Here is a 23983-nt window from a genome sequence, read left to right on the forward strand (position 1 = left end):
ATTGCTTAACCAGAATGGCAGTAGTGATGTCCAGTAGTCCAGATGAACGCTCAGTGTGACCCTGCTTCACCATTAAACTACAGCAGAGGTGGCATTGTGCTATCCAAACATTTGCTATTCTATTAATAGATTAAGATGTGTTTTAAGGATGACACTTGCAACACAATACAACATATTTGTTGGAAAGAAGCAGTTTAAAATTATATATATATATATTTTTTTTTTTTCTCACCGTAACCAGATCAAGGAGATTTGCAGCATTCTCTTTTTCATCTTCTGTTCTTGGTTCTTTTACATTCATCTCTTCCAGCTCACTTTCCTGCTTTAAAATGTTTTCTATGTATTCCTTGTGGAACAATGGAAAAAGAACAAGAAAGAGGCAGATGTATGCTTTGCAGAAGTAGACTTATTGGACACATATATATAGAAACAGGTTTGTAGAAGCAATGGACGCATGTACTTCTCAGTGTCATAAAGACCCTTTCTGTGTCAATCTGTGTGACTTGTCATCTAGAGGTTTGCATGGAGAAACAGTTACAAAAACCTAAGAGGTCTAAGAGAGGTGTATGTGCCAAGAAGGCAACAGGTAACATCTTGCCAAAGTCTAATCAATGCTCATGACTAGCAATACTGTTGAATCTGCAAGAACTGATAAACTGATGGCACCATGCATCTGCTGAATCTTTAGCAGGCTGCTAGCACACATTAGCATCCACAATAAGCTGTGAGACTTGGAGCATATCCAAGAGGGTGGTGATGAGCTACCTAGAATCCTCTGGTGCACCATTGTGACCCCTTGCTTCTCAGTATGCAGTCAGGGATGGCCTCCCAGCTGCTGTACCAGCCAGGAAATTATGAATGAGCATGCAAGTGTCTGAGTAAACTATGTGGTTGAATAAAACCATGTATTGAGAAAATATCTGCTATTAATAATAATGATTTGATTATATTATTAAGATCTGCTTAATGAATAAAAGGTGATCTAACAAACACTGGTTGTGGTCTCTCTCCTTTCCATTTGTTCTCTATTAGGGAAAAGGAAATGTACAACATCATGGTTGAAAAATTAGCTTCAGAAAATGTTTGAAACTCTGCCTTTACAGACAAGTTTACTTTGTCAAAATCACAGAATGCTAAAGAAAAGGACATTTCTTTGTCCACATTTCTTTATGCTTTAGAAGATTAGTTGGAGGGAAAAAAGGGTCCTTACAGACCCTTTCCAGCAGGGTGGTGCTAACACACCACCCTGCTAGAAAGCTACATGCAATACTGAGTTTTATGAATGGAGAAGTTTGGCAGAAGTAATCTGGTTCCAGTTCATTTTCATTTCTTCATGCCTCTCCAAGTAGATGGAGGAAGGAAGAATAACTTGTTCTTTAGATACTAACTTGGTTCTGCCAAAGTGAGTATTTGGCTAAAAATTTAAGATACTTGTTTCTGGAGAAATACATTAATTAGACATTGATATATAAGCAATGAGGATTTTTCCTTTTCAGATTAATACCGTTATTTACAAATGTCACCTCAGTGCCAATAATTGCAGTTCTTCCTTCCTGACATAACAAAGTGTTCTTTCTCTAAAAGCCAAAACAGATCTGGTTGATGAAGAGACTTAAGTTAGCATTTTGGTCTGGAACTTTTTTCTTTAGAGTGTTTCCATTGAAAAAATCAGCATGCAAATTAAAGAATCATCTTACTGTATGAATAGACTGTAAAAGGATAAAATTTAATTCTGATAGATTGGTATGTTTCAAACCATGCCAGGGCTGAACAGCTGTCAACAATATTCTATTATTTTATAATGTGAAAAAACAGTCTGACAAGTTACAATGTGCTACTACCTTCACAGATTTTACATGCCAATAATTTTGAAATACAGTCTGCAAATCCATCACCAAAATATGTTAAATAATTAAGTTACAGAACATGTGTAAATTTGATACTCTTTAGTTGGCAAACAATGTGTTTTTAACTCTAAAATCTGTTTTAAGAGCATTTTCACAGTGTGAATTAAATAAATCAGTGGTATACCAAAACAGAGAAGTGAAGTATGGAACTACCAGTAAGGATCAACAGCGGAATTTTCAGATCCTATCTCAGAATGCTTAAACAGGAGGTGCAACCTTGACCTTTTTATGAACCCGCCACTAATGAGGGATGGACAGGCACTTTATCAAAAGGCTAGACAGCTATTTGTTAAACATGAACTGTGATGGAATTCAGATTTGAACCTAGGAATATTCTGTACTGATCCATGAAAACTAACTGATAACAAAGACTACTGTTTCAGTGACTTAGTCACTAAGCTAATTAGATTTATGGTGGGTTAGAAATACTTGTACAACATTATAGATATACGTTTTCAAGACTTTGTGCAGGAAAATAAACCCTAAGCAAAGTAAAAGTAACAGATATCAATACTGACAGAAAAGACACTATTTGTTAGTCTACTGTCTATGATGTGCACTGGACTGAACCCCATGTGTTTGCACAGAAGTCGGTTCCAAAAGGGATGGGAGAGGAGAGTTGAGCTGCTTCAGAAATACATTCTTCTTAGAGTACCTGTCTATGTATGAAATGCTGGATGTTTTTCAAAAGTATTAGAACTCTTGTATCAGATGTGTATAAATTCATGTCACCCGATTTATCTGTTTTCGGTTACTCATCGTAAGAATGAAGCAAATATAATTGTACTACCTTGAGAGAAAGCTGTAGCTTTTCTCTTAGTTCATCACTGAGTGGCTGATACTGGAACAGCTGACGGATTTGCAGTTTATTAGGACATTTTCGCACAGGTACTGGCAAGCATGTCTGCTTTTTGGATCCAATGTCGAGACCCTTCCAAACATACGTTCTGACTGGAGGATCTGTGATCTTCCTCTGAACATAGGCAAGAACAAGGAAAAAGAGCAAGAGGCTATTTATATTACTGGCTAAATACAGATATTAGTAATGCCTATCTTGGCTGAAAAGCACATACTCAGTTTATAACATCATAGATCCAGATAATCAAGTCTGTAGATCATTAGGCACAAGTTATCTATCTTATGACCTCTTCATCTGGAAAAATGAACTCTCCTTAAAACTGCTGTAGCACTTCGCTGAGTATAAAAGAAACACAAGTTGACTACATTTTCCCTGACACAGCTTACCTTTTGCTTTGTTTGCTTCATAAACTGAACTTAATGTCACATTGTTTAGAGTTCCACTTCCCCCTCTGTACCAAACATCTGATATTGCTTAAATAGCAAAAGGCAGTTTTGAAAAATTATACCTCATGAGGAGAAAATGTATTCCAAGTATTTGTCTGAAGATTTGGAGGAACAATACTCTCTGGTTCTTTCTTCATTACCCAGGGGGAGGCTTCAAGCAAGGGGCGGAGGACAGTAATACTTAAAACACCTGGATCAAAGGCACATTTTGGTAAGAATCAATTTGAATCCAAAAATGATGGACAAATGTTTCAGACCTCCAGAAAAAATATACATTTGTAAGTATAAAGAAACTTATTATCAGGTATAAAACTCAATGTGAAAATATGATACACATGGCTATAGATAATATTGGATTGATTGAGGTGATTGTAGAATAGCTGACAGCTTTGGATTACTCAGACCATCTTTAACAACTGACTGCCTACACTACTTGCTTTGAGTCTTGGGTAACAGCTCAGTAGTACAGTGTGTACAATATCCCAAACAAAGAAGAACAGACCATCCTCCAGGTTTACTGAATACTAATCTCAAAAGATGTACATCATATTCAGAATAAACATAATTTTTTACTGTGTTTTATACGTCACAATCTGGTCACTGGATGGATTCCATCAGAGATGAATTATCTCTTTTTAGTGTTCTGATTAATTTTGAAGTTTTAAAAATATTTTTTCTTACCCAAACCCGAAGTCTACTTAATCTAATCTTATCTACCCCATTGTTGGACTTCTGATATTGCCACTGAGGTACTTTGTTACAATGATTCAAAATTGTAAATCTTCATTATCAGTTCAAATGGTGTACAGGGAAAGGCAGAGTATCGAGTCTGGAAGAGCATCCTAACGGCTGGATCCAAAGAAAACCTCGAACCTGGAACTCTTCCTCTATCTTCCTCTTAACCTGTGATTGGAATACTTTCATGAAAGTCATTTTCCTTGGAGGTAATATTGAACTGCCACCATTACAAATGAATGCTGGTTGCAAGCAGGTTTTCTTGGCTGGGATTTTCACTGGTATGTATCTTCTCCATCTTCCTGAGATTTCCACTTCCCCTGTCTTTTTTTGGGTCTCTCAGTGCCCTTTCTCTTTTCTTTCTCCCATGACAAAATTATTCCAGTCAGTTTATACAGTGGGGAGGAACTGGTCATTACTATCATCACCAACATCTAGGGGAACCATATATTTCTGTCTTTTTCAAGATATGTTTAATATAAGTATCTACCTGTTATGCCACAGTATATTTATAGAAACACAGTATCTCTAGCTAACTTCACAATAACAAACAGCCATTTCAGGTTGTAAATTCTTGCATTGCTGTAACGGGATGGTTGGTACCATGTACCAACCTTGTATTGGCTTCTCCTACTTCAGTCATATTTTTTCAGTTTCTCAATAACATATATTTATTCTTTCCAACAGCTAGACTAATGGTCAACAACAGAACATCACTGTCTTCATAGATAAACCAACTATATCATTAAATGAAAATTGCAATATATTCAATACTTTTGATGGAAACACACAGAGAATCTATGCATTTGGTAAATGCTTTTGTGTGCATATCTGAGAGTGGAAAAAGATATGCCAGCTGTTCCTCCACTGATCCCTTCAAAATGTCATTCATTTAATTATCTTTTTCCCAGAGTTTTTGCACAACCTCCTTTCCTTTGCTTCACTGCCAGAAGTTTGGATGCCTGTCTATGTGGGGAACAACATTTTCAAATTTCCTCTCCAAATAAAAGTTTTTACACTTCCGATCCCACCTTTGTATTTTTCTCTCTTACTAGTTTGTCAGAAAAGAAATTAAGTTTTCCTACCTGGATGTTCTTGCACAGGTTCCTGCAAGACCACAGCAGCTGGATCACTGGAAGCCTCAGCGAGGTACTCTTCTACATCCTTGCGCCGCAGGAGTTCAGTTCCAGAACCATCCGTGTGGATGACGAAGAACCTGGAGAGCCAGCCACACAACTCTGATTGTATTGAGCATAGGAGGCAAAGTATTGGCACTGGGGCAGGTTTCAGGGGTGGCCTCTGCGAGGAGAGGCTGGGGCTGCCCCATGCTGGACACATATGGTTCCAGCTGGCTGCAATGGCCCCAGCTTCCAGGCACATCTGAGCCCAGAAGCCAACCTGGACCCTCTTCTGGGAAAGCGTATTTAAGACAGGGTCGAATGCTGTGTAGGTAGTGAGGAGTCAGGAAAAAAGTGTGGGAAACAACCTTGCAGACACTAGTGTCAGAGAAGGATGAGGTAGAGGAGGTGCTGCAGGTGCCAGAGCAGAAGTTCCCGTGTAGCCCATGGAGGAGACCATGGTGGAGCGGGTGGATATTCCCTTAAGGAACTGCAGCCTGTGGACAGCCCACACGGGAGCAGACTTGTCCTGAAAGACTGCAGCATATGGAGAGGACCCACACTGTAGCAGGGGAGAAGTGTGAGGAGGAAAAAGAGGCAGAGAGGAACTGTTATGGACTGACCACCACCCTCCATTCCCCATACACCTGTACCACTCAGGGTGTGTGAAGGAGAGGAAGAGCAGGAGTCAGGTTGAGCTGGGGAAAAATAAGGGGTTGGGTTGGGAAGTGTTTTAGTTTGTCTTTGTTTCTCACCATCCAATTCTATTTTAATTGGCAATAAATGATGTTATTCTTCCCTAAGTTGAACCTGTTTTGCCCATGACAGTAATTGTTATTCAATTTGTCTTTATCCCACATGCTTTTCCATTTTATTTTCAGCCCTTGTCTCGTCAAGGAGGGGAAACGAGCAAGCGGCTGAGTGGGTGTCTGTCAGACGGTCAATGTCAACCCACCACACCGATCAAATCCAATGGCTTTCAAACTGCATTCTTTTCTAGATGGCAAAAATTAAAAAGCACTGTGATGACAAAACAAGAAAATGGAACTTCAAGAAGTTGACATCAAACGTGTAGATACACAGTACTGAACAAAGAAAGTGCCAGTCTACAAAACCTGAACTCATGCTGTTTACCTGGGGACATGCTCATCATAAATGACAGGTTTCTTATCTTCTGGGAGCACTGATACTGAACTTCTATTCTCCTTATTGTCAGAGCCAATGCTAGGAACAACCACAGATGTGCTGCCATCAGCCATGACCTATAATTGAAATTATATAAAATTATTTGCGTTTCATGACTTATTTAAAACAGTAACTTGCTGCTGGACTGTAATATGATCTAGCCCAGTGAAAGAGACAAAAAAAATAATCATATTTCAGGTGGAGCAACCTGAAATTCACAGGAAAAAAAAAGTGTAAAAAGAGAAACATAAACATTGTGTAGGTTGTGAACCTGTAGTACTCAGCCAGTGAGGAAACCTAGGAAGAAATCAAGCATCGGGTAGCAAGGGACATAGGACTATGACACACTTCTGCTGCATGCTCCTGCTTGCAGGATGCCTGCCATTGCAATTGCGCATAAATTAGTTAACAAGAGACGCTGTCTTAGAAAATTTTTGGGATATTTCTCACATATTGCCAATGTATATCCAAGGGAGTCTCAGTGCCAAACCGTTAAGTTTGAAGCCCCTCTATATCCATTTTAGTGTACTTTATATCAGGGCATGTGGTTATAAACAAATACACATAATCCAGAGAAATGGTAATGATTACAATTGGATGTCACATTTAGAACCTTTAAGTAGAACCTTTAATGGAAAACAGTATGTGGATCACAGACGCTTAAATGAACTCAAAGATAAGTACTAACCTAGCTCAAAAGCATCTCTTAGGTGTGCAAGGATCACGGCACAAACAGTGTGAATTTAAAGACTGAATTTTACAACAATATTTGCCTTACCAGGCAGATTAGTGTGTTTCTATGGATCTTCTGAAAAGCCAATGCCCTCTCTCATTTTTAATCCTTGTTTGCAGAGCTGTTTTTTTTTTTTTTTTTTTTTTTTTTTTTTGATATGAGTCAATAATTAAGATAGCTTTACAGGTGAAGTAAACTGTAGACCATGTGTTTTATTTCAACCTCTCTAGAGTGGGGAAATACCTAAAAAGTAAAACCTGAGAACTGTCACGTTCTCAAGAACATTTCAGAGATCTGATTCAGGAACTGTTCCTTCTGGCTAGCTAGGCTACTTTAAGAATTAGTACTAGAAGGCTACAAACTAACTTTGAAAAATGTTTATGAGATAAAATTACCTAAAACACAGAAACTCATTTCCTTCCATGTTAATTTACCTTGAAAAGATTTCCTTCAGGATCCATCATCTCACAAATAGTGCTGCAAGTGTGTTTCATAACGTATCTCCCAGTTTGTTTTCCTTCCTTCTTGCTGATGAAATTGTAAACTTCATGGGTATAAACTGCTGTGCAATCTTCATCAATGAAAAGGGAGCCTGTCTTGATGGGTAAAACCTATCACAGTAAAAAAGTGATAAGGTTCAGTCCTCAAAGGTGAAATATTCAGCTTAGATATAGCATAAAAATAAAGAACAGGTGCAAATCAAGAGAGCTCTCAGATCTTTACTACGGAATCCTACGGTTTTGAGGGAATGGAGGGAGAGGAAGAAGGAAGATGGTAAGAGTAAGCTGATGCTAGTCTTTGTAAAATCTTTAACTTTGGAAAATAATTTAAGATTGTGAAATAAATTTACAGCTGTGAGTAACTATCTAAACATTGGCAGAGTATAAAATAGAGAGATTCATACAATTCATGAAGGCTACGGAGGAGGGAGTTAAAATAGTCAAGGTGAGAAAAGCTGATGGTGTGGAACTCTGGACACAGATAAATATCACTGTCACAAAGTATAATAACTCCCACCTGATATGTTCCCTGTGGCCTTGCTATAACAGATGTCCCATCTCCAAAGATGGTACAACAAGAACCGTCCTCACAATTTGTTGTAACAGTAGCAAACTTGGGATTTTCTACTCGTACATGTTTCACTTTCTTTGTAATGGCTTCTGAGAGTTCATCTAAGAATTAATACAGAACAACTAGACTGGAGTAAATGAACCATAGGACAGTGTTAGGATTCAATTTGCATTTTCTCTCAAACGGCTGATCAGTAAAAGACCATCAAACTTTTGATAATATCCTTTATCATATAATTTTGTTGTGTAAACATTATGCAACCATAGAATTTTTGAACTCTCTACTGAATATAGGAAGATTCATAGAATCATAGAATGGTAGAGGTTGGAAGGGACATTAAAGATCATCCAATTCTAACTTCCCCGCCATCAGCAGGGACATCTTCCACTAGACCAGGTTGCTCCAAGCCCCATCCAGCTTGGTCTTAAACATTTCCACAGAAGGGGCATCCACAACTTCTCTGGGCTAACTGTTCTAGTGCCTCACCACCCTCACAGTAAAGAATTTCTATCCTAATATCTAATCTGAATCTTCCCTCTTTTAGTTTAAAGCCATGACACCTTGTCCGATCACTACACTCTCTGACAAAAGTGCCCTCCTCAGCTTTCTTGTAGGCCCTCTTTTAGGTACTGTAAGGCTACTATAATGTCTCACTGGAGCCTTCTCTTCTTGAGGCTGTGAACAACCCCAACTCCCTCAGCCTGTCTTCATCGGAGAGGGGCTCCAGTCCTTTCATCATCCTCATGGCCCTCCTCTGGCCATGTCCTAAGAGGCCAGTGTCCTTGTTGTGCTGTAGGCCCCAGAGCTGAACATGGTACTCCGGGTAGTCATCACTCCAGCTGTTCGTTCACTTGGAGGGTAGTAACCAAACCCCTGTTTGTGGCACCAGTCCTGTAACCATCTTTTTATTTGCCAGATTTGACTGGCTTTTTCAATCCCCCTCCCCTTTAACTGGCAGAACAGTTAACAGAACTTCCCTTTAACTGGATCAGGACAGCAGATGAGTGCCTCTCAGAAGAGAGTCTCCTACTACTATCACTTGTCACCTTTTCCTAGTTGGACTAATTGATATGAAGGGAGCAGACCAGGCTGTCTTACTCAGCTTCACCCTCCCTGCAATGGGTGTTTTCAGTAAGCAGAGGGGTGAAGCAGTTCCACACGGGCACCTCAGGCTTTGGGGGAAGATTCTCCTGTTGGTCCCTTCCACTCTGAAGCTGGATCTTCCACTCTGCTGTTATTGCCCCCCCTCCCTTCTGTGAGTGGCAGTGAGGGAATCTCAGGCTGTTTGGTCATGAGCTGTTTGGACCACCTGGTGCAGGAGGTCCTCCTCCTAGGCAAAACTTTTGCAGGCAGGTCTGCCACCTGTCCCTACCCCAAGGAAAGATCAAGGCACTTCGCTAGTCAGAGGTCTGCACTGCGGCCTCACCCCTTAGTAGCTCTGTCTGGGTAGAGGCATTAGCCACCACTGGGGTAGATGATGCAGCCAGTGCCACAGCCTTTGCCCATCGTTCTGCCTTGAGAATCAGGTAGGGTGAGTGCCCGTGGACTGTGCAGATCCAGGAGCAGGGTTAAGGTGTACTTGTTGCTTCCCTCTTGGCCAGTGGGATGGGCCTTCCTCAAAGGGATGCCCTCCCACCCAAACTGCCATGCCAACTGCCACACCATGCCCTTTTTGCCCACTCTGTTTTCCGTGCTCCCTAGGGGCTGCTTATTTGGTGGCTGCCATTACTACTGGTTGTGCCCACACCTCGTCAGCTGCTTGTGTGAGTTGCTGGCCCCTGGTGGGTCTCTGTGCTCCCCTGGGGCTTCCCCAGCTCAGGAGACCCCCCTGTACACCACCATCCCTGACTCTGCTGTGAAACCGACCCACACCAGAGCTGATCACCTCAGCGAGTCCATTCATCTAAGGATGGCCAGGTGACTACATTCTCATTTATCAGGTATGTAACTAAACATAATGATCTGGATATTTGTAACAGATATTGGATCACTGAAGTACGTAATGCCTGTGATACATGCTCTAGGATGTGAAGGAATTCCTGTTCAGCAGCACAAGTGATAGAAATCAAATCGAACTGGTGTGTTAATTTGGCCACTGCTTTCCCATCGAATAGACAGGTCACTGTTTTGATTTTTAAAATTCCACACTGTTAAATGAATAACTATCTTTCCCTGTACAACCAGAACTTCCTACTTTGTTTGAACAGTTTGTCGGCTTGAGACCGACACAGTCAATATATACTTCATATTAATTACAGAAGACAGAACTTGTACAGCAACTGAAGGAAGCATACAGAATACACTGCCAGCCACAAGAAACATGGATGACCATTAGCCTCATTTGTTTCAGGCAAATGTATCTTCATGGGGCATTTTCCAAAGCCATATTCAATGAAATTTTGAATATCTCCAAGGTTGTGGAGTCCATAGTTTGTCTGGGGATTGTAAGGATGCCCCAGCCCTTATACCACGGTTTGTCTGGGGATTGTAAGGATGCCCCAGTCCTTATACATATATTCAGTTAAGATTCAAATCAACTTACATGCTATATCAGGACAGGTGTAGGGAGGGCAATGAAAATAACAGAACTCTCAGGCACTGTGTTCACATGGTGAGGTGGGTCATACAAACATGTAAGTGGAAAGAAGGAAATTTACTTCTTTGCTGCAGTGTAAATTTTACAATGACTGCTGATGGGAAAAAAAAAAAAAAAAAAAAAAAAAAAAAAACACCAGAAAGGCAAACCTAGCCTACACTGCATCATTGGATTTATTATCTAGGCTACTAGCATGAGCCTTCATAAGTATATTTTGACAATTTTCAAACATGATAAAGCAGAGATAAATGTGCCCCTTTTGATTTTACCTGTTTCCTCACTATCCTCAGGCACAAGTTCTTTGCAGTCTTGATAAAAAGTTGTGATTCTAGTACCATCAGCATGATCTACTACTCTGCTACCATCCAGCTTCTCAACAATTATCACTTCATCATCTCGTACAGTCATAACCTGAAAGAATGAAGGAATATGGACATATATTAGTACTGAGATACCTCTAACAGCAACAACAGTAATACAAGATGATATGTATTGAAACTCTGAACAAGCTGGACTAATACAACTTTATCTAGTTCAGACACCGAGGATTTACATTTCCTTCAAAATCTGCAGCTTTTTTATTAGTAACAGTGTAATAAAATCTTTACGATGTATTGAAAGAACAGTCAAATCAAGCAAATCAATAGATGGTTAAGGACTGGTGCTACAGACAGGGGCTTAATTACTACTCTCTATGTCAATGAGCAGCTGGACTGATGACTACCTGAAGTACGGTGTTCATCTCTGGGGCTCCCAGCACAAGAAGAACGTATTAGAACATGACCAGAGGATGGCCGTGAGGATGATGAAAGGGCTGGAGCCCCTCTACGGTGAAGACAGGCTGAGGGATTTGGGATTGTTCAGCCTCAAGAAGAGAAGGCTCCAGTGAGACATTATAGCAGCCTTCCAGTACCTATGGATGGCCTACAGGAAAGCTTAGGTGGGACTTTTTGTCAGGGAGTGTAGTGATGGGACAAGGAGTCATGGCTTTAAAGCCACATGCCCACTAAAAGAGGGCAGATTTAGATTAGATATTAGGTTAGAAATTCTTTACTGTGAGGGTGGTGAGGCACTACAACAGTTTGCCCAGAGAAGATATGGATGCCCCCTCTGTGGAAGTGTTCAAAGCCAGGTTGGATGGGGCTTGGAGCAACCTGGCCTAGTGGAGGTGTCCCTGCCCAAAGCAAGGGGGTTGGGACTAGATGATCTTCGATGTCCCTTCCAACCCAAACCGTTCTATGATTCTATGATTCCATGATTCTATGAACATATGCTACAACAGATGATGGCATCCCTGTCTCTTAAGAGTGCTATAATAACACACAAAAAATAGTAGTACCGTTCCATCAGCTGGGTCAGTTGCCTGATAGATTAAGATTGGCTCCAGATCCATTCGTTTTGCTCCTTCAGTGCCCACTCGAATGCCTAATGGGGTTGTTGTTATCCAGGTTCCTGCCTGATTCTCCTTAGGTTGGTCAGAATCAACTAGACCCTGAATGGTATTTTCAGATACTTCATCCTTGTTTGGGTGTGATGCACCATTTCTGTCACTTCCTTTTCCTGCAGAAACAAAAACGTCTGTATTAGACTTTGTATTCTGTAAGGCAAAAGACAAAATCTATCAACTGAAGAATTTCTGTGAGTATTGTCTCTGACAGAACTGAAAGAATGATTTACCAGACTAGACAGAAATCACAAGAGCTGTTACTCAAAGGTACGCTCTTTAATATGTTCATTAATGACATATAAAAACAAATAGCATGCTAATGATATCTGATTATGACATGACTTTGGAATGCACTATCAAAGCAGAACAGAATCTGACTGGCTTATAGGAAAAAAAGACATGCCAAACTATCCCATGAGCTTGAGGACTAAAGTAGTAGGAATTTGATAAAACCTAGTAGAAATAAGTGTATGAAAGAAGGACTAATAAAAATGATTTCTGCTTCAGACAAGTTTGCAGCAGTCGAGTAAGACAAAGACCTGGATATGCTATCCATATAGAAAGAGTGTAAGTTATCACTGTGAAAGCAGAGTGACAAAAAAGGCAAATCCAAACCTATGGCACATCAGAAGAAAAGAGGTACAGATTACATTGTGAAAGGTAATGGAGATATCAAGAATATGACAGAGAATTTTGGTCTCCCATATACAAGAAAAGGAACTAGATAAAGTGTAGGCAAAATACAACGGCATGGTCTGGACCAGACTCTAGAAGTTTACAGCATACAAATCCTAGTAAACAAAATGCAAAAAAGATACAAACATTCACTGTAAGTTTGGCAAGACTAAGTAGTAGAGAGGAAAGGTGGGGGGGAAGTGATTATAAAAAAAGGATAAGTAATAAAATATATACACTGGCCACAGATACTGAGACCAAAAATTAGAAGATGATTTGTCAGAGTAGTTCTCAGTCATCCTTCCAGATATCCTAAGGAATATCCTAAAAACAGGGGACTGGACTTGATGAATCAGAAAATCTCTTTTTGAAAGACTTCTCTTAAGCAGCAATTTTTATTCACATGCTTCCAGTAAATTATAAGTTAATGTTATGACAGTTCATAATTATTCTTTGTACTATGTAGCACTGACAGTGATCTGGGACCACACTCTGAGGTATGAAGCAAGTTGAGGGAGTTTGCAGAAGCACTCACCAAGCCACTTTCCATCATTCATCATCAGTCCTAGCTATCAGGGGATGTCCCAGTTGACTGGTGGCTAGCAAATGTGATGTCTGTCTACAAGAAAGGCAGGAAGGAGGATCTGAGAATCTACAGATCTGTCAGTCTGGATTCGGTGCCAGGGAAGTTCATGGAGAAGATTGAGTTCCATCACAAGGCACTTAGAGGGCAACCAGGTGATCAGGCCCAGACAGCATGGATTTATGGAAGTCAGGTCCTACTTGACAAGCCTGATCTTTTCTGACAAGGTGATGCACTCAGTGGGTGAGGGAAAGGCTGTGGATGTGGTCTACCTAGACTTCTGTAAGGCTTTTGACACCATTTCCTACAGCTTTCCCCTGGAGAAACTGGCTGCTCATGGCTTGGATGGGTGTACGCTTCATTGGGTTAAAAAGTGGATGGGTGGCTGTGCCCAAAGAGTCATAGTGAATGGAGTTAAATCCAGCTGGAGGCTTGTAACTAGTGGTGTCCCTTGGACCTCAGTAATGCGGCCTGTTCTCTTCAGTATCTTTATCAATGATCTGGATGAGGGGATCAAGTGCACCCTCAGTAAGTCTGCAGACAACACCAGGTTAGGTGTGAGTGTTGATCTGCTTGAGGGCAGAAAGGCTCTACAAACAGATCTGGATAGGCTGGACTGATGGGCCGAGGCCAACTGTATGAGATTCAACAAGGCTAAGTGCTGGGTCCTGCACTCGGGGCACAGCAACCTCTACAGAGCGCTACAAGGTGGAGGAAAAGTGGCTGGAAAGTTCCACAGCAGAAAGGGACCCGGGCATTGACAGCTGGTTGAATATGAGCCAGCGGTGTGCTCAGGTGGCCAAGAAGGCCAATAGCAACCTGGCTTATATCAGAAATAGTGTGGCCAGCAGGACTAGGGAAGTGACTGTCCCTCTGTACTCAATTCTGGTGAGGCTGCACTTCAAATACTGTGTTCAGTTTTGGGCCCCTCACTGCAAGAAGGACATCGAGGTGCTTGAGTGTGTCCAAAGAAGGGCAGTGAAGCTGGTGAAGGGTTTAGAGCATAAGTTGTATGAAGAGTGGCTGAGGGAGCTGGGGTTGTTTAGAATGGAGAAAAGGAAGCTTGGGAGATCTTATCATGCTCTACAATTACTTTAAAGGAGGCTATAGCAAAGTAGGGATTGGTCTCTTCTCCCACACACCAAGTGATAAGAGAAGACCTTAAGTTGTGCAAGGAGAGGTTTAGGTTGGATATTAGGAAAAAAATCTTCCCTGAAAGGGTTGCAAAGTATTTTAACAGGCTGCTCAGGGAACTAGTTGAGTCACCATCCCTGTAGGTCTTCAAAAAACATGTAGATGTAGAACAGTGACGTGGTTTAATGGTAGACTTGTAAGGTTAAAGGTTGGACTAGATGATCTTAGAGGTCTTTTCCAGCCTAAATGATTCTATGATAGAGAAACAAATAAATGTTTGCTTATCTGCCAAACACAGTAACATGAGAATACTGTGCCAGACCACAAATCCATACAATCAATTGATTATGACCAAGATTAGGTGCCTTGAAATACATGCAACAAGAAAGAAAAATGTTGCAAGTCCTCTGTGAAAAGAGCATTTCTGAACACCAGGACTAAAAACTGTGTAATACATAAGTAAAGATTTGACACTACCGTAGTTGCAAGGGTTTCTTTGAAATGACTGTTAAGTCACTCTTCTAGCTAGGTAGTTCTTATATACCCTTTAACTTAGAGTTCTTGCAGTTTAGAAGAAAAAGAAAACTGGAGTAGGAGAGAAATGATCTGCTGTGAAGATAACAAATTAGCAGTGTACAGCAGCTGAGTACAGATAAAATTTCATTTTTACACTGGCAGAATATTCAGACTAAAGAAAAAAGCCCTTTATTTAGTATTATCAGCCCTGCTATCTTTAAATCTGCCTGAAACACTCAAAATGTTACCTTTCTTAGTGCTAGTCTCTGGCAAAGGCTCTGATTCTGGTAACAGTTCCGTGTTATCTGGAATTGCAGGTGGTGGAAGGACAGGGCCAGAATCAGGACTCCTACTCACTGTGCCATCAGCAAACAGAATCTACAAAAAGCAAAGACATATTAGAGGCTAAAATAATTTCAAACAGTAATAAAGAGTCTCAAAAGTATGTGTCACTAATATAATAGTCACTAGAATAGAGACTAGAATATTGGGTTACTGGAATAGTGGGTAATAGAACTAAAAAAGTAAGACTGCCAGAATAAATACAAAAAAATAAAGAAGCTATCTTAAAAAGAAAGGACTGCTAATTACTATAGCTTACATATAGAATCAATGGGGATTATATTTAGAAACAAATAGGCATTATAAAAGCAAAGGTTATTCTTTGACTGCTTAAGTGGTCAAAGGTTGATGTCGTTTTATGAATGCCACTCTTTTTCTAGCAATGCACCTGTATCACCACATTGATCTGGGATTCAGTTATTCCATATGTCTAGAATTGCTGTTAGTTTTTTTATCCATCAAGGCAGCTAATAAAAAGTAGTCACGGTTATGTATCTTATATCTGGTTTCTGAGAAACTAATAACTAATCCACACTTTAGATGTGTAATTCCAGGAATGCAGTTCTCAAAACTTTATTCAGCTGTTTCCTAAACCCAAAGTTGTCTAAATGTTCACCTGCCTAAAAGTTTCATCATTAAAGCTCCACATGCACCCTAAATTCTGATTCTGAACAGAAGCCAAGAACATTTTAATCTTGACATAGCTGCAAAGCTCAGTTGTTACTTAACTCCTGCATCTATACACTGGATACTTCTCTATGTCAGCTGACAAGCACAAGTTCAACAGTAATCCCATACACAGGCTGCTTCCAATTAATTCAACTGAACATACCCAGGTAGATCCATCCATCATGTACTTTACGACAGTTCCTTGTCTAGTGATGACTCTTGACACCTCTTGTTCTATATGACTTGCCACTGTTGTATATAGTTGAGAGTTCTTTATCTTTTGGGGATAACTTTGCCTAACAAGAATTTCCAGAGCAGGCTGTTTCGCCTTTTTTCTTTCAGTGTCTTCTTGCTTTACTTCACCTTCTGTAACCTCATGTTCCTTCTCTCCACTTTCCATAACCTCCTCCTCCACTGCTTCATTTGCTTCGGTTACAGCTTTCTCAACCTCCTCTTCCTTGGCTTCATCTGATTTAGTTTCACCTTTATCAGGCTCTTCCTTGGTTTCATCTGCTTTGGTCTCACCTTTCTCAGGCTCCTCTTCCTTGGCTTCATCTGCTTTGGTCTCACCTTTCTCAGGCTCCTCTTCCTTGGCTTCATCTGCTTTGGTCTCACCTTTCAAATCTGAAAGCATATTCACAGTTACTTAATACTGTGCAACACACACTCAAACAGTGTAAAAACCCCAGCACCATGTTGTCTACCGGAGGTATTCAACTTAAGCTATTAAAAGTAACTCTCCTCAGTTTCCTCTGCAATCCATGGAGTTAGGGACAGTCTCTATCAGAGAACAATTTAAAGCAGTTATCTAATTAGAAATTCCTGTGGAGGTGTCTGTCTTTTCCACATGAAAACAAGAGAAATTTGAAGAAGGATTTACTATGGATGCTGAACTTTTGGAAGATTGACATTTGGTGAGAGGAATCTCCTAACTTCCCCTAACAGAGAAAAAGTAACTGAGTTTCACCAAATTTAAGACTAAATGGAAATGAACTTAGATATTTTGTCTACTTGAACAAAAAAAGTTTTTAGATTAAATTATGGCAGTGTTTTCACTGTGCTAATGAGTATAATAGGCAGTTGTGTCAAGACACTACATGTATGTGTCCCTAACTGTTCCATTAACCTTAACTATTTAGTATTTGAACTTACGCTCCTTGCCAAACTGTATGTGTGAAAACCATCTGCATCCTCTTTACCGTACTTTATATCAGATTGATCAGAGCACATTTACCCTAAACTGCCAAAATATTTTGATATGAAGAGGGAAGGGATATCTGATAAGAAAAATGAGGGAAGAGTTTACTATTAATTCAGGCTTGTATGGCAAAAAAATAAAAATAAAAAATCAAGGTATTTCTAACCATGTGATTATAAACCTGTGCTGTATCTTGGTGGACAATATAGCATTTCTAATGCTATTTAACAAAAACAGCTTTTTTTTTTGTTCTTAATTTATATACACTGGACTTGCTACTTGGCTAGTTTCTAAGAGGTATGGATGATATTTACTGTTGTTTCATTGGTTGCCAGGAAAATGAACAATTCTGCTGTTTTTTATGCAATAGCTCACATACAGGACATGTTGGAATTACTGATAGCAAGATTTGGCATGTGTGATAATTCCTGGATATATAGGAACCTCTGAAATTGTTCTGTTCTGTTTTCACCTACTCAGTTGCTCTAACACATCCTGGGCTGCATGGATCTGTTCTACATAGGCATTAAATGACATCTGGATGCGACCATTTTAAAAATTGACCATGTGACAAAAGAAAACTAAAACACATTTGTCTGCTTCAAAACCCAAAACTTAAAAAAAAAAAAAAAAAAAAAAAAAAGAGAATTACAACAGTAATTAGAACAGTAAGGTATGCAGAGATGAACCTCATGCTGATTTTCAAAAATGCAAGGAAATTGAAGCATTGCAGAAGAATATGTCTAGCACAAAAACTTACAGGTATATCTAAATACCTGATCATTCTTTGACAGGAAATTCAAACATAAGTGCATAAAGGGTTGTTACAAACACCCTGTCTGTACATTCTGGGTGACATAAAGCAAAGGATTTACTTGAAGTGGTTCCTTTTTCAACATGATTATATCTTTTAGAAAAGCAACGAAACCCAATTATAAAATATCTAGTAGAAGACAGTATATCACAGCATGGGTTAGTTTTGTTAGTCACTCTTAGCATTAAAAAATAAGCGTATCTTAAATCTAGTATAAAGGCACTATTCTTGAGTTTCAAGTCTCTAAAATTTGTAATACATTTGTATACTGTGTTTACAAGCTCTGTATTTACAAGCTGTCATCAAAATTCTGATTTCTTTGTACTTCCACACTGGCACCAGTCACTCATTTAATCTTTATTTTGGTGATCAAATAAATTTCTCTTGACATGAGCTCACAGTAAGATAAACCTTCCGATCCATTAATCATTCTTGTTACTCTGTCCTGAATATTCCAAACTATGAAAAACTTGCCTTGTAGACTTAACAACAACACATAATATTCCACAGAAACACAGATACAGGTAACTTTATCTTACTGTTATCACTTAATATTCCTCTGTATATATGTATTCAGGAATTGAAATTGCTCCTTTTCACCTGTATTCCTATACATATGCATACTCAACAGATTATTCAACATGACTCCCACAGTATTTTTAGGGTTCCTGCTTCTCTCCCCCCCAGTCTAAATCCTTGCACTTTTAGTGCAAATAATGAAAAATAGTGCAAATAGTGAAACACATTATTTATGTTACAATTGCTATTAAATAGCCATTATGAAAGAATCAGCAATCTGAGATGTTAATACTTCGTATTGCTACATCTACACCCATCAAGGCAGAAATAATTTCCTTCTGTAATTTAAACTTCTTTAAAAACTCCTTATTCTACAGTGGCTGAAAAAACTAACCTTCAAAAATTTCACCAAGGAAAGTTAATACTAGTCCATTGGGACAGGAGACATTCAAGCTTCGGAAAGCAAGAGCATCTGAAATGACTTGTGTTTGGGAAGCTGGTTCTTCTATTTCCACCTACAGAGTGAAACATGAATTAGTTTATTCCATTTGAAAAGACTTAAGAAAAAATTAGATTATATACATATCAGATTTACCAAAACATTTCAAAAAAGTACTTTCTATCAGTCATTTTTAGCACTTTGAGAATGTATGGATTCTGAAGGGGAAACCTTACCTGATTTTTTTGATTATGCTATCTTAGTTCATTCCTCTTCATTAACCCTTTAAGAAAAACTCTTCCAAATTTTATTAATTTTGCTGAGTCATTATGCTACCTTGTGCATGGTGTCAGGATGATATGACAATACATGGATAACATGAAGTGGAAGACCATAACAGAACAGCACTGTATAATTGTGAACAGCACCTATAATTACTAAAAGAGCATAAAAGATAAGTAGAGCAGTACTTCCAGTCTGCTGGAAATATGGTAGATGAGAAGAGGACAAGAGGAACACTTGACAATCAAAAGGTGTAATTCTCTTTGTACTGCTTTGTAGTGGAAACCATCCTGATAAATAGAAAAGACGAGGATGACTTAAGGAATGTCTGAAGACACTAGAACATTTGGGAAATATACAACAGTGGATCCTTTGATGATATCTCCTCAGAAACGTATGTAACACTGAGCTACTCTATGCCAGTCCTAAGATGAAATTATTTTTTTTGCAGACAGGTAACAGAGAGAACTAGTCCTGGTATTATCCCGTATTCTTGATTTATAGGAAAAGAAATATAGAGAAAAAATAAAAAAAAATGGCAGATATTTTGCCCTATCATTTTAGATAAAGGATACTGTATATTTTATAGCTACTTTACATATTACTGGGTAATTAAGGCTATCCTCATTACCCTAAGATCACAGGCACAGGAGTCATAAGGAAGACAATGAAGAAAAAGGTAGAAGTAAACCTCAGTTGTCATCTACTTCTCCTTTTCTAATAGTAAACAAACAAACAAACAAACAAAAAACTCAAGTATAGCTATATCAAAATATCAAGTATAACTATACAGTTTGAGAAAACCTACCTATTGTAAAAATTTCCAGGGCTAGACATTTCCTTGTTTCCCTGGGCAATCTATTCCAAGTGCTTTACCTTGTTTAGCCTTACTGAGACTTTCCTCTTCGTTAGCCTGAATCTCTCTTGCAAAAAATTAAGTTTATTTCTGATAATTTCTATAACCATTTCTGGTTATATGGGCTAACATAAGAGATGATGTTGTCCATTTAGCTCTTTAGAGCAGGCTGTTCTGTCTCTAAGCTCTGGATCAAAGAAACCCAAACCAAGTCTTTTAACTGTTCCTCACTGGTCAAGTTTTCTAGACCTCTTACTGTTCCTGGTGCTTTCCTTAGAATTCTGCAGCATGGCCAATATTTTTCTTGCAGTGCATTATCCATAACTGGAAACAGCACTGCAACTGAGGCTTTACCAGCCCCGAATGGAAGAATAATTTCACATATTTAGCAGGCTATTCTCCTGTTTATTCTCCTCAATATGGTGTTTGCCCTTCTCACAGCAAGATGGCATTGTTGACTTACGTATAGCTTGTGATCCTTTTCAACTCCCAGATCTTTTTCTGCATAACTGTTATTGATGGAATGGTCATCCATTCTGTTGATATATTATTTATGTGCAATTGTAGAACCTAATACATTTTCTTACTGAATTGCATCCTATTTTCTGGACGATGTCCATGTGAATTTGTCAACTTCACCTCAGATCTTGTCCTCTAAAATACCTGCAGACTCACATAGCTAGTGCTGTATGCACTAGCAAATTAATATTGATTTTTTTTTAGCTTTTATTAAAACACAAAAAATCACTGAAGACATTCTAAATGAAATCATAAAAAGCCTCTTGGAATAAAAGGAGGAACTTCAAGATGTCCTCATGACAGAATTTTAGTGAAAAAGGAATTTATGCAGTTTTTTTTTGGTACCATACAATTGCTGTATGTTATGCTGAGTGCTGTTTGGCAAATCCCTGCACCACTTTCAATGCTCATGCTTTATAAATATCTAGTTAAACTTGTGAAAATTGGCTCAGTAGCATTTTTTGTGGATACGGACAGAATCCATGTTGAAACAAGAGACACAGCATCACCTCATTCACTGGGTACCACAGAGCAGCATAGCTATGTCATGTCAGAGAGTCTTCCAAGGACATTCTCAGTACCTGTCCATTCTTATCTTTCTTACTACCTTTTCCTCTCATTTTCTGTTCACTGGAAGCTATTTCCTGTTTCAAATGTATCTATTGCAGTTAACCCTTCATTTCCACGTTGCCTATTCCACCTCTTTGAACAGCTTTGCCTAGCTCAGTTAACAACTCTTTAAGGATGTTTTTCTTAGAGTATAAGAACTGTCCATCTCCCTGTGTAAGAAAGTGATCAGGGAGGGCAGAAAACCAGGATGGCTGTGCAAGGACCTGCTGGTCAAACTGAGGAGCAAGAAGGAAACTCACAGGCAGTGGAAGCAGGGACATGTGGCCTGGGAAGAGTACAGGGATGCTGTTCGGATGTGCAGGGATGGGATCAGGAAAGCCAAGGCACAGATGGAACTGAGCTTGGTAAGTGATGCAAAGAATAACAAGAAGGGATTCTACAGGTACATTGGCCAGAAAGGAAAGGCCGAGGAGAGTGTGCCCCCTCTGATAAACAAGAAGGGAGTTCTCACAGAACTCTATGAAAGATGTTCAAGATCAAATGTTATGCTCTTCTAATGCACATGGCCATGTAATTTCTGTATTACTCTGTGATAAGTATTCCATAGCAGAAATTCAGAATGTGTTCTTGAAATGCCATCCATCCTTTCCAAAGGCCTGTCCTGTGACAGAAATAACTTCAGCCATAGACAAAAACAGCTTCCTCAAGTTGCTGGTCCCTGGCTAACGATCAACTGGAAAGACCAAATTGCAAAGAAGGCTTTTGCAAAACTCTCCACTAATTAGGCTAACTGCTGGGTGTTGTGCTTCGGTCATAACAACCCCATGGAGCTGAACATGTTTGTGGAAGAGCAGCTATAAAGTTGCCCAGCAAAAAAGAACCTGAGGTTCTGGCTGACAATTGGCTGAAAATGAGACAGCAGTGTACCCACATGGCCCAGAAAGCCAATAGTATCCTGGCATATATCAGAAATATTGTGAACAGTGGGACTAGGGAAGTAATTGCTCCTCTGTACTTGGCACTGGTGAGACCGCACCTTGAGTAGTACTATGTTCAGTTTTGGACCCCTTACTACAAGAATGGTACTGAGTTGCTGAAATGCATTCAGAGAAAAGCAAAAAAGCTGGTGAAGGGACTAGAAAACAAGACATATGAGGAATGTCCAAGGGAACCAGGGTTGTTTAGAGAAAGGGAGGCTCAGGGGAGACCTCATTGTTTTCTAACAACTACATGAAAGGAGGTTGTAGTGAGGTGGGTATCAGTCTCTTTTCTTAGATGACAAGTAATAGGATGTGAGGAAATAGTCTCAAGTTGCCTGAGGGGAGGGTTAGATTGGGTATCAGGAAGAATCTATTCACTGAAAGAGTGGTTAGGCATTGGAACAGGCTGCCTAGGGAAGTGGTGAAGTCACCATCTCTAGAGGTATTTAAGAGATGTGTGAACACGGTGTTTAGGGACATGGTTTAGTGGTAGACTAGGTAATGTTATGTTGGTGGTTGGACTTGATCATATTAAGGGTCTAAATGATTCTATGACTCCAATTTGGTTCGGTAAAGGCTTTCCAGTACAGGTTGTGGAAAGCACAGAGAAGCTTTCTTATTTGGTTAAACTAAAAATTAATTTCTAGAGCAGTTCTAGTCAGTGAGAATGTAACAGGCTTAGCTGTAAAGCCAAAGTCAATAAAACATGTGGATTATGGAAGACTCACTGTTCTACATCATGGAGTCTTAAAGGATACCTTCATTAACAACTGCCAATATTTATACCCAGGAGCAATTGGAAGAGTAAAACATATCCTTAGAAGCACCATAAATTACTAGGAATTTGTTAAGGCACATCTCAAAGCCCTCTGAGACGAATATATTTGTCTATTACATAAGCTTCTATATTTAAATTTTGGTTCATTTCTTTTCTGTGTTAATTGGATAATGTCTGTTCTCTCACCTTTCCTTCTTCTTGTTTTACGTGGGTGTCTGGTGGTGGAGAGCTTACTCTGCTATGGCTTGCTTTTGTAGATGGCAGAGATTTTCCTGGTTTTTGTTTGACTGACTTATCTTTTTTTCCTGAAGCTGATGTAGTAGAAGGAAGAACAGTCGGAGCATGAACAGAAGGGATGTTCAGAACTGTTGCTAAGACAGGATCTGTTTCATCATCTAAAAAAGGGAAAAGAAATATTTTAATGCAATTAAGTTTCATAAATGTAGTTTACCACATTCTATTTTTGATAATATTTCATACACTAAATTTTACCTTTGAAATAATAAACTCAGTGGAATAAGACAGAGGGACTGAATATATGAAATTATTTGGAAGATCTCTCCACAGATGGAATACTTGTCAATCTAAAAGAAATCTTGGAACTTGTTTCCAATAGCTTGTCATTGGTCTCAAAAATAGAAAATACAGCTTTGTTTTTCTCTTCTACCTCCAGAATACTTATATATGTGGAGACATTTTGAGTCTAGCATCTAGGATAAAGTCACTGTTATTATGCTTTAACATAGGCTGATGAAGCATGGACTGACTCCAGCGTTTTGGACTCCATAGCTCTATTTTGCTAAAATGATTCAGAAAGATTCTGTTGCTGAGTCTCTCTCACTTCTTAAAAGTCAGTCATTAGGGCAGCCTGCTAAGCATGCTGACAGGAAGTACTCATGTTGCCTTCCAAAACACTGACTTGAAAATAATATTAATATAAAATAAGATTTTCTGTAACACATTTTTTGTTTCAATGAACAAATATTTCTCCTTAATCTGAAAAACCCAGTCA

General features: G+C 39.2%; 1 protein-coding gene across 1 annotated transcript in view; it reads right to left on the bottom strand.

Annotated features, from left to right (window-relative positions):
- Positions 1-23983, bottom strand: part of SPAG17 (sperm associated antigen 17) — a 105272-nt gene that overhangs the window by 16725 nt on the left and 64564 nt on the right. Inside the window, exons 24-36 of the mRNA XM_068698742.1 lie at positions 23158-23366; positions 18942-19062; positions 16180-16640; positions 15254-15383; positions 11990-12210; positions 10920-11061; positions 8001-8155; positions 7418-7594; positions 6200-6327; positions 5033-5163; positions 3275-3402; positions 2698-2880; positions 233-346 (exon numbers count right to left, since the gene is read on the bottom strand). Coding sequence (XP_068554843.1) covers positions 233-346; positions 2698-2880; positions 3275-3402; positions 5033-5163; positions 6200-6327; positions 7418-7594; positions 8001-8155; positions 10920-11061; positions 11990-12210; positions 15254-15383; positions 16180-16640; positions 18942-19062; positions 23158-23366 — 2300 coding nt within the window. The remainder of the gene's footprint in view (positions 1-232; positions 347-2697; positions 2881-3274; positions 3403-5032; positions 5164-6199; positions 6328-7417; positions 7595-8000; positions 8156-10919; positions 11062-11989; positions 12211-15253; positions 15384-16179; positions 16641-18941; positions 19063-23157; positions 23367-23983) is intronic.

Source organism: Anas acuta, chromosome 1 (genome assembly GCF_963932015.1).
Source record: "Anas acuta chromosome 1, bAnaAcu1.1, whole genome shotgun sequence".
NCBI lineage: Eukaryota > Metazoa > Chordata > Aves > Anseriformes > Anatidae > Anas > Anas acuta.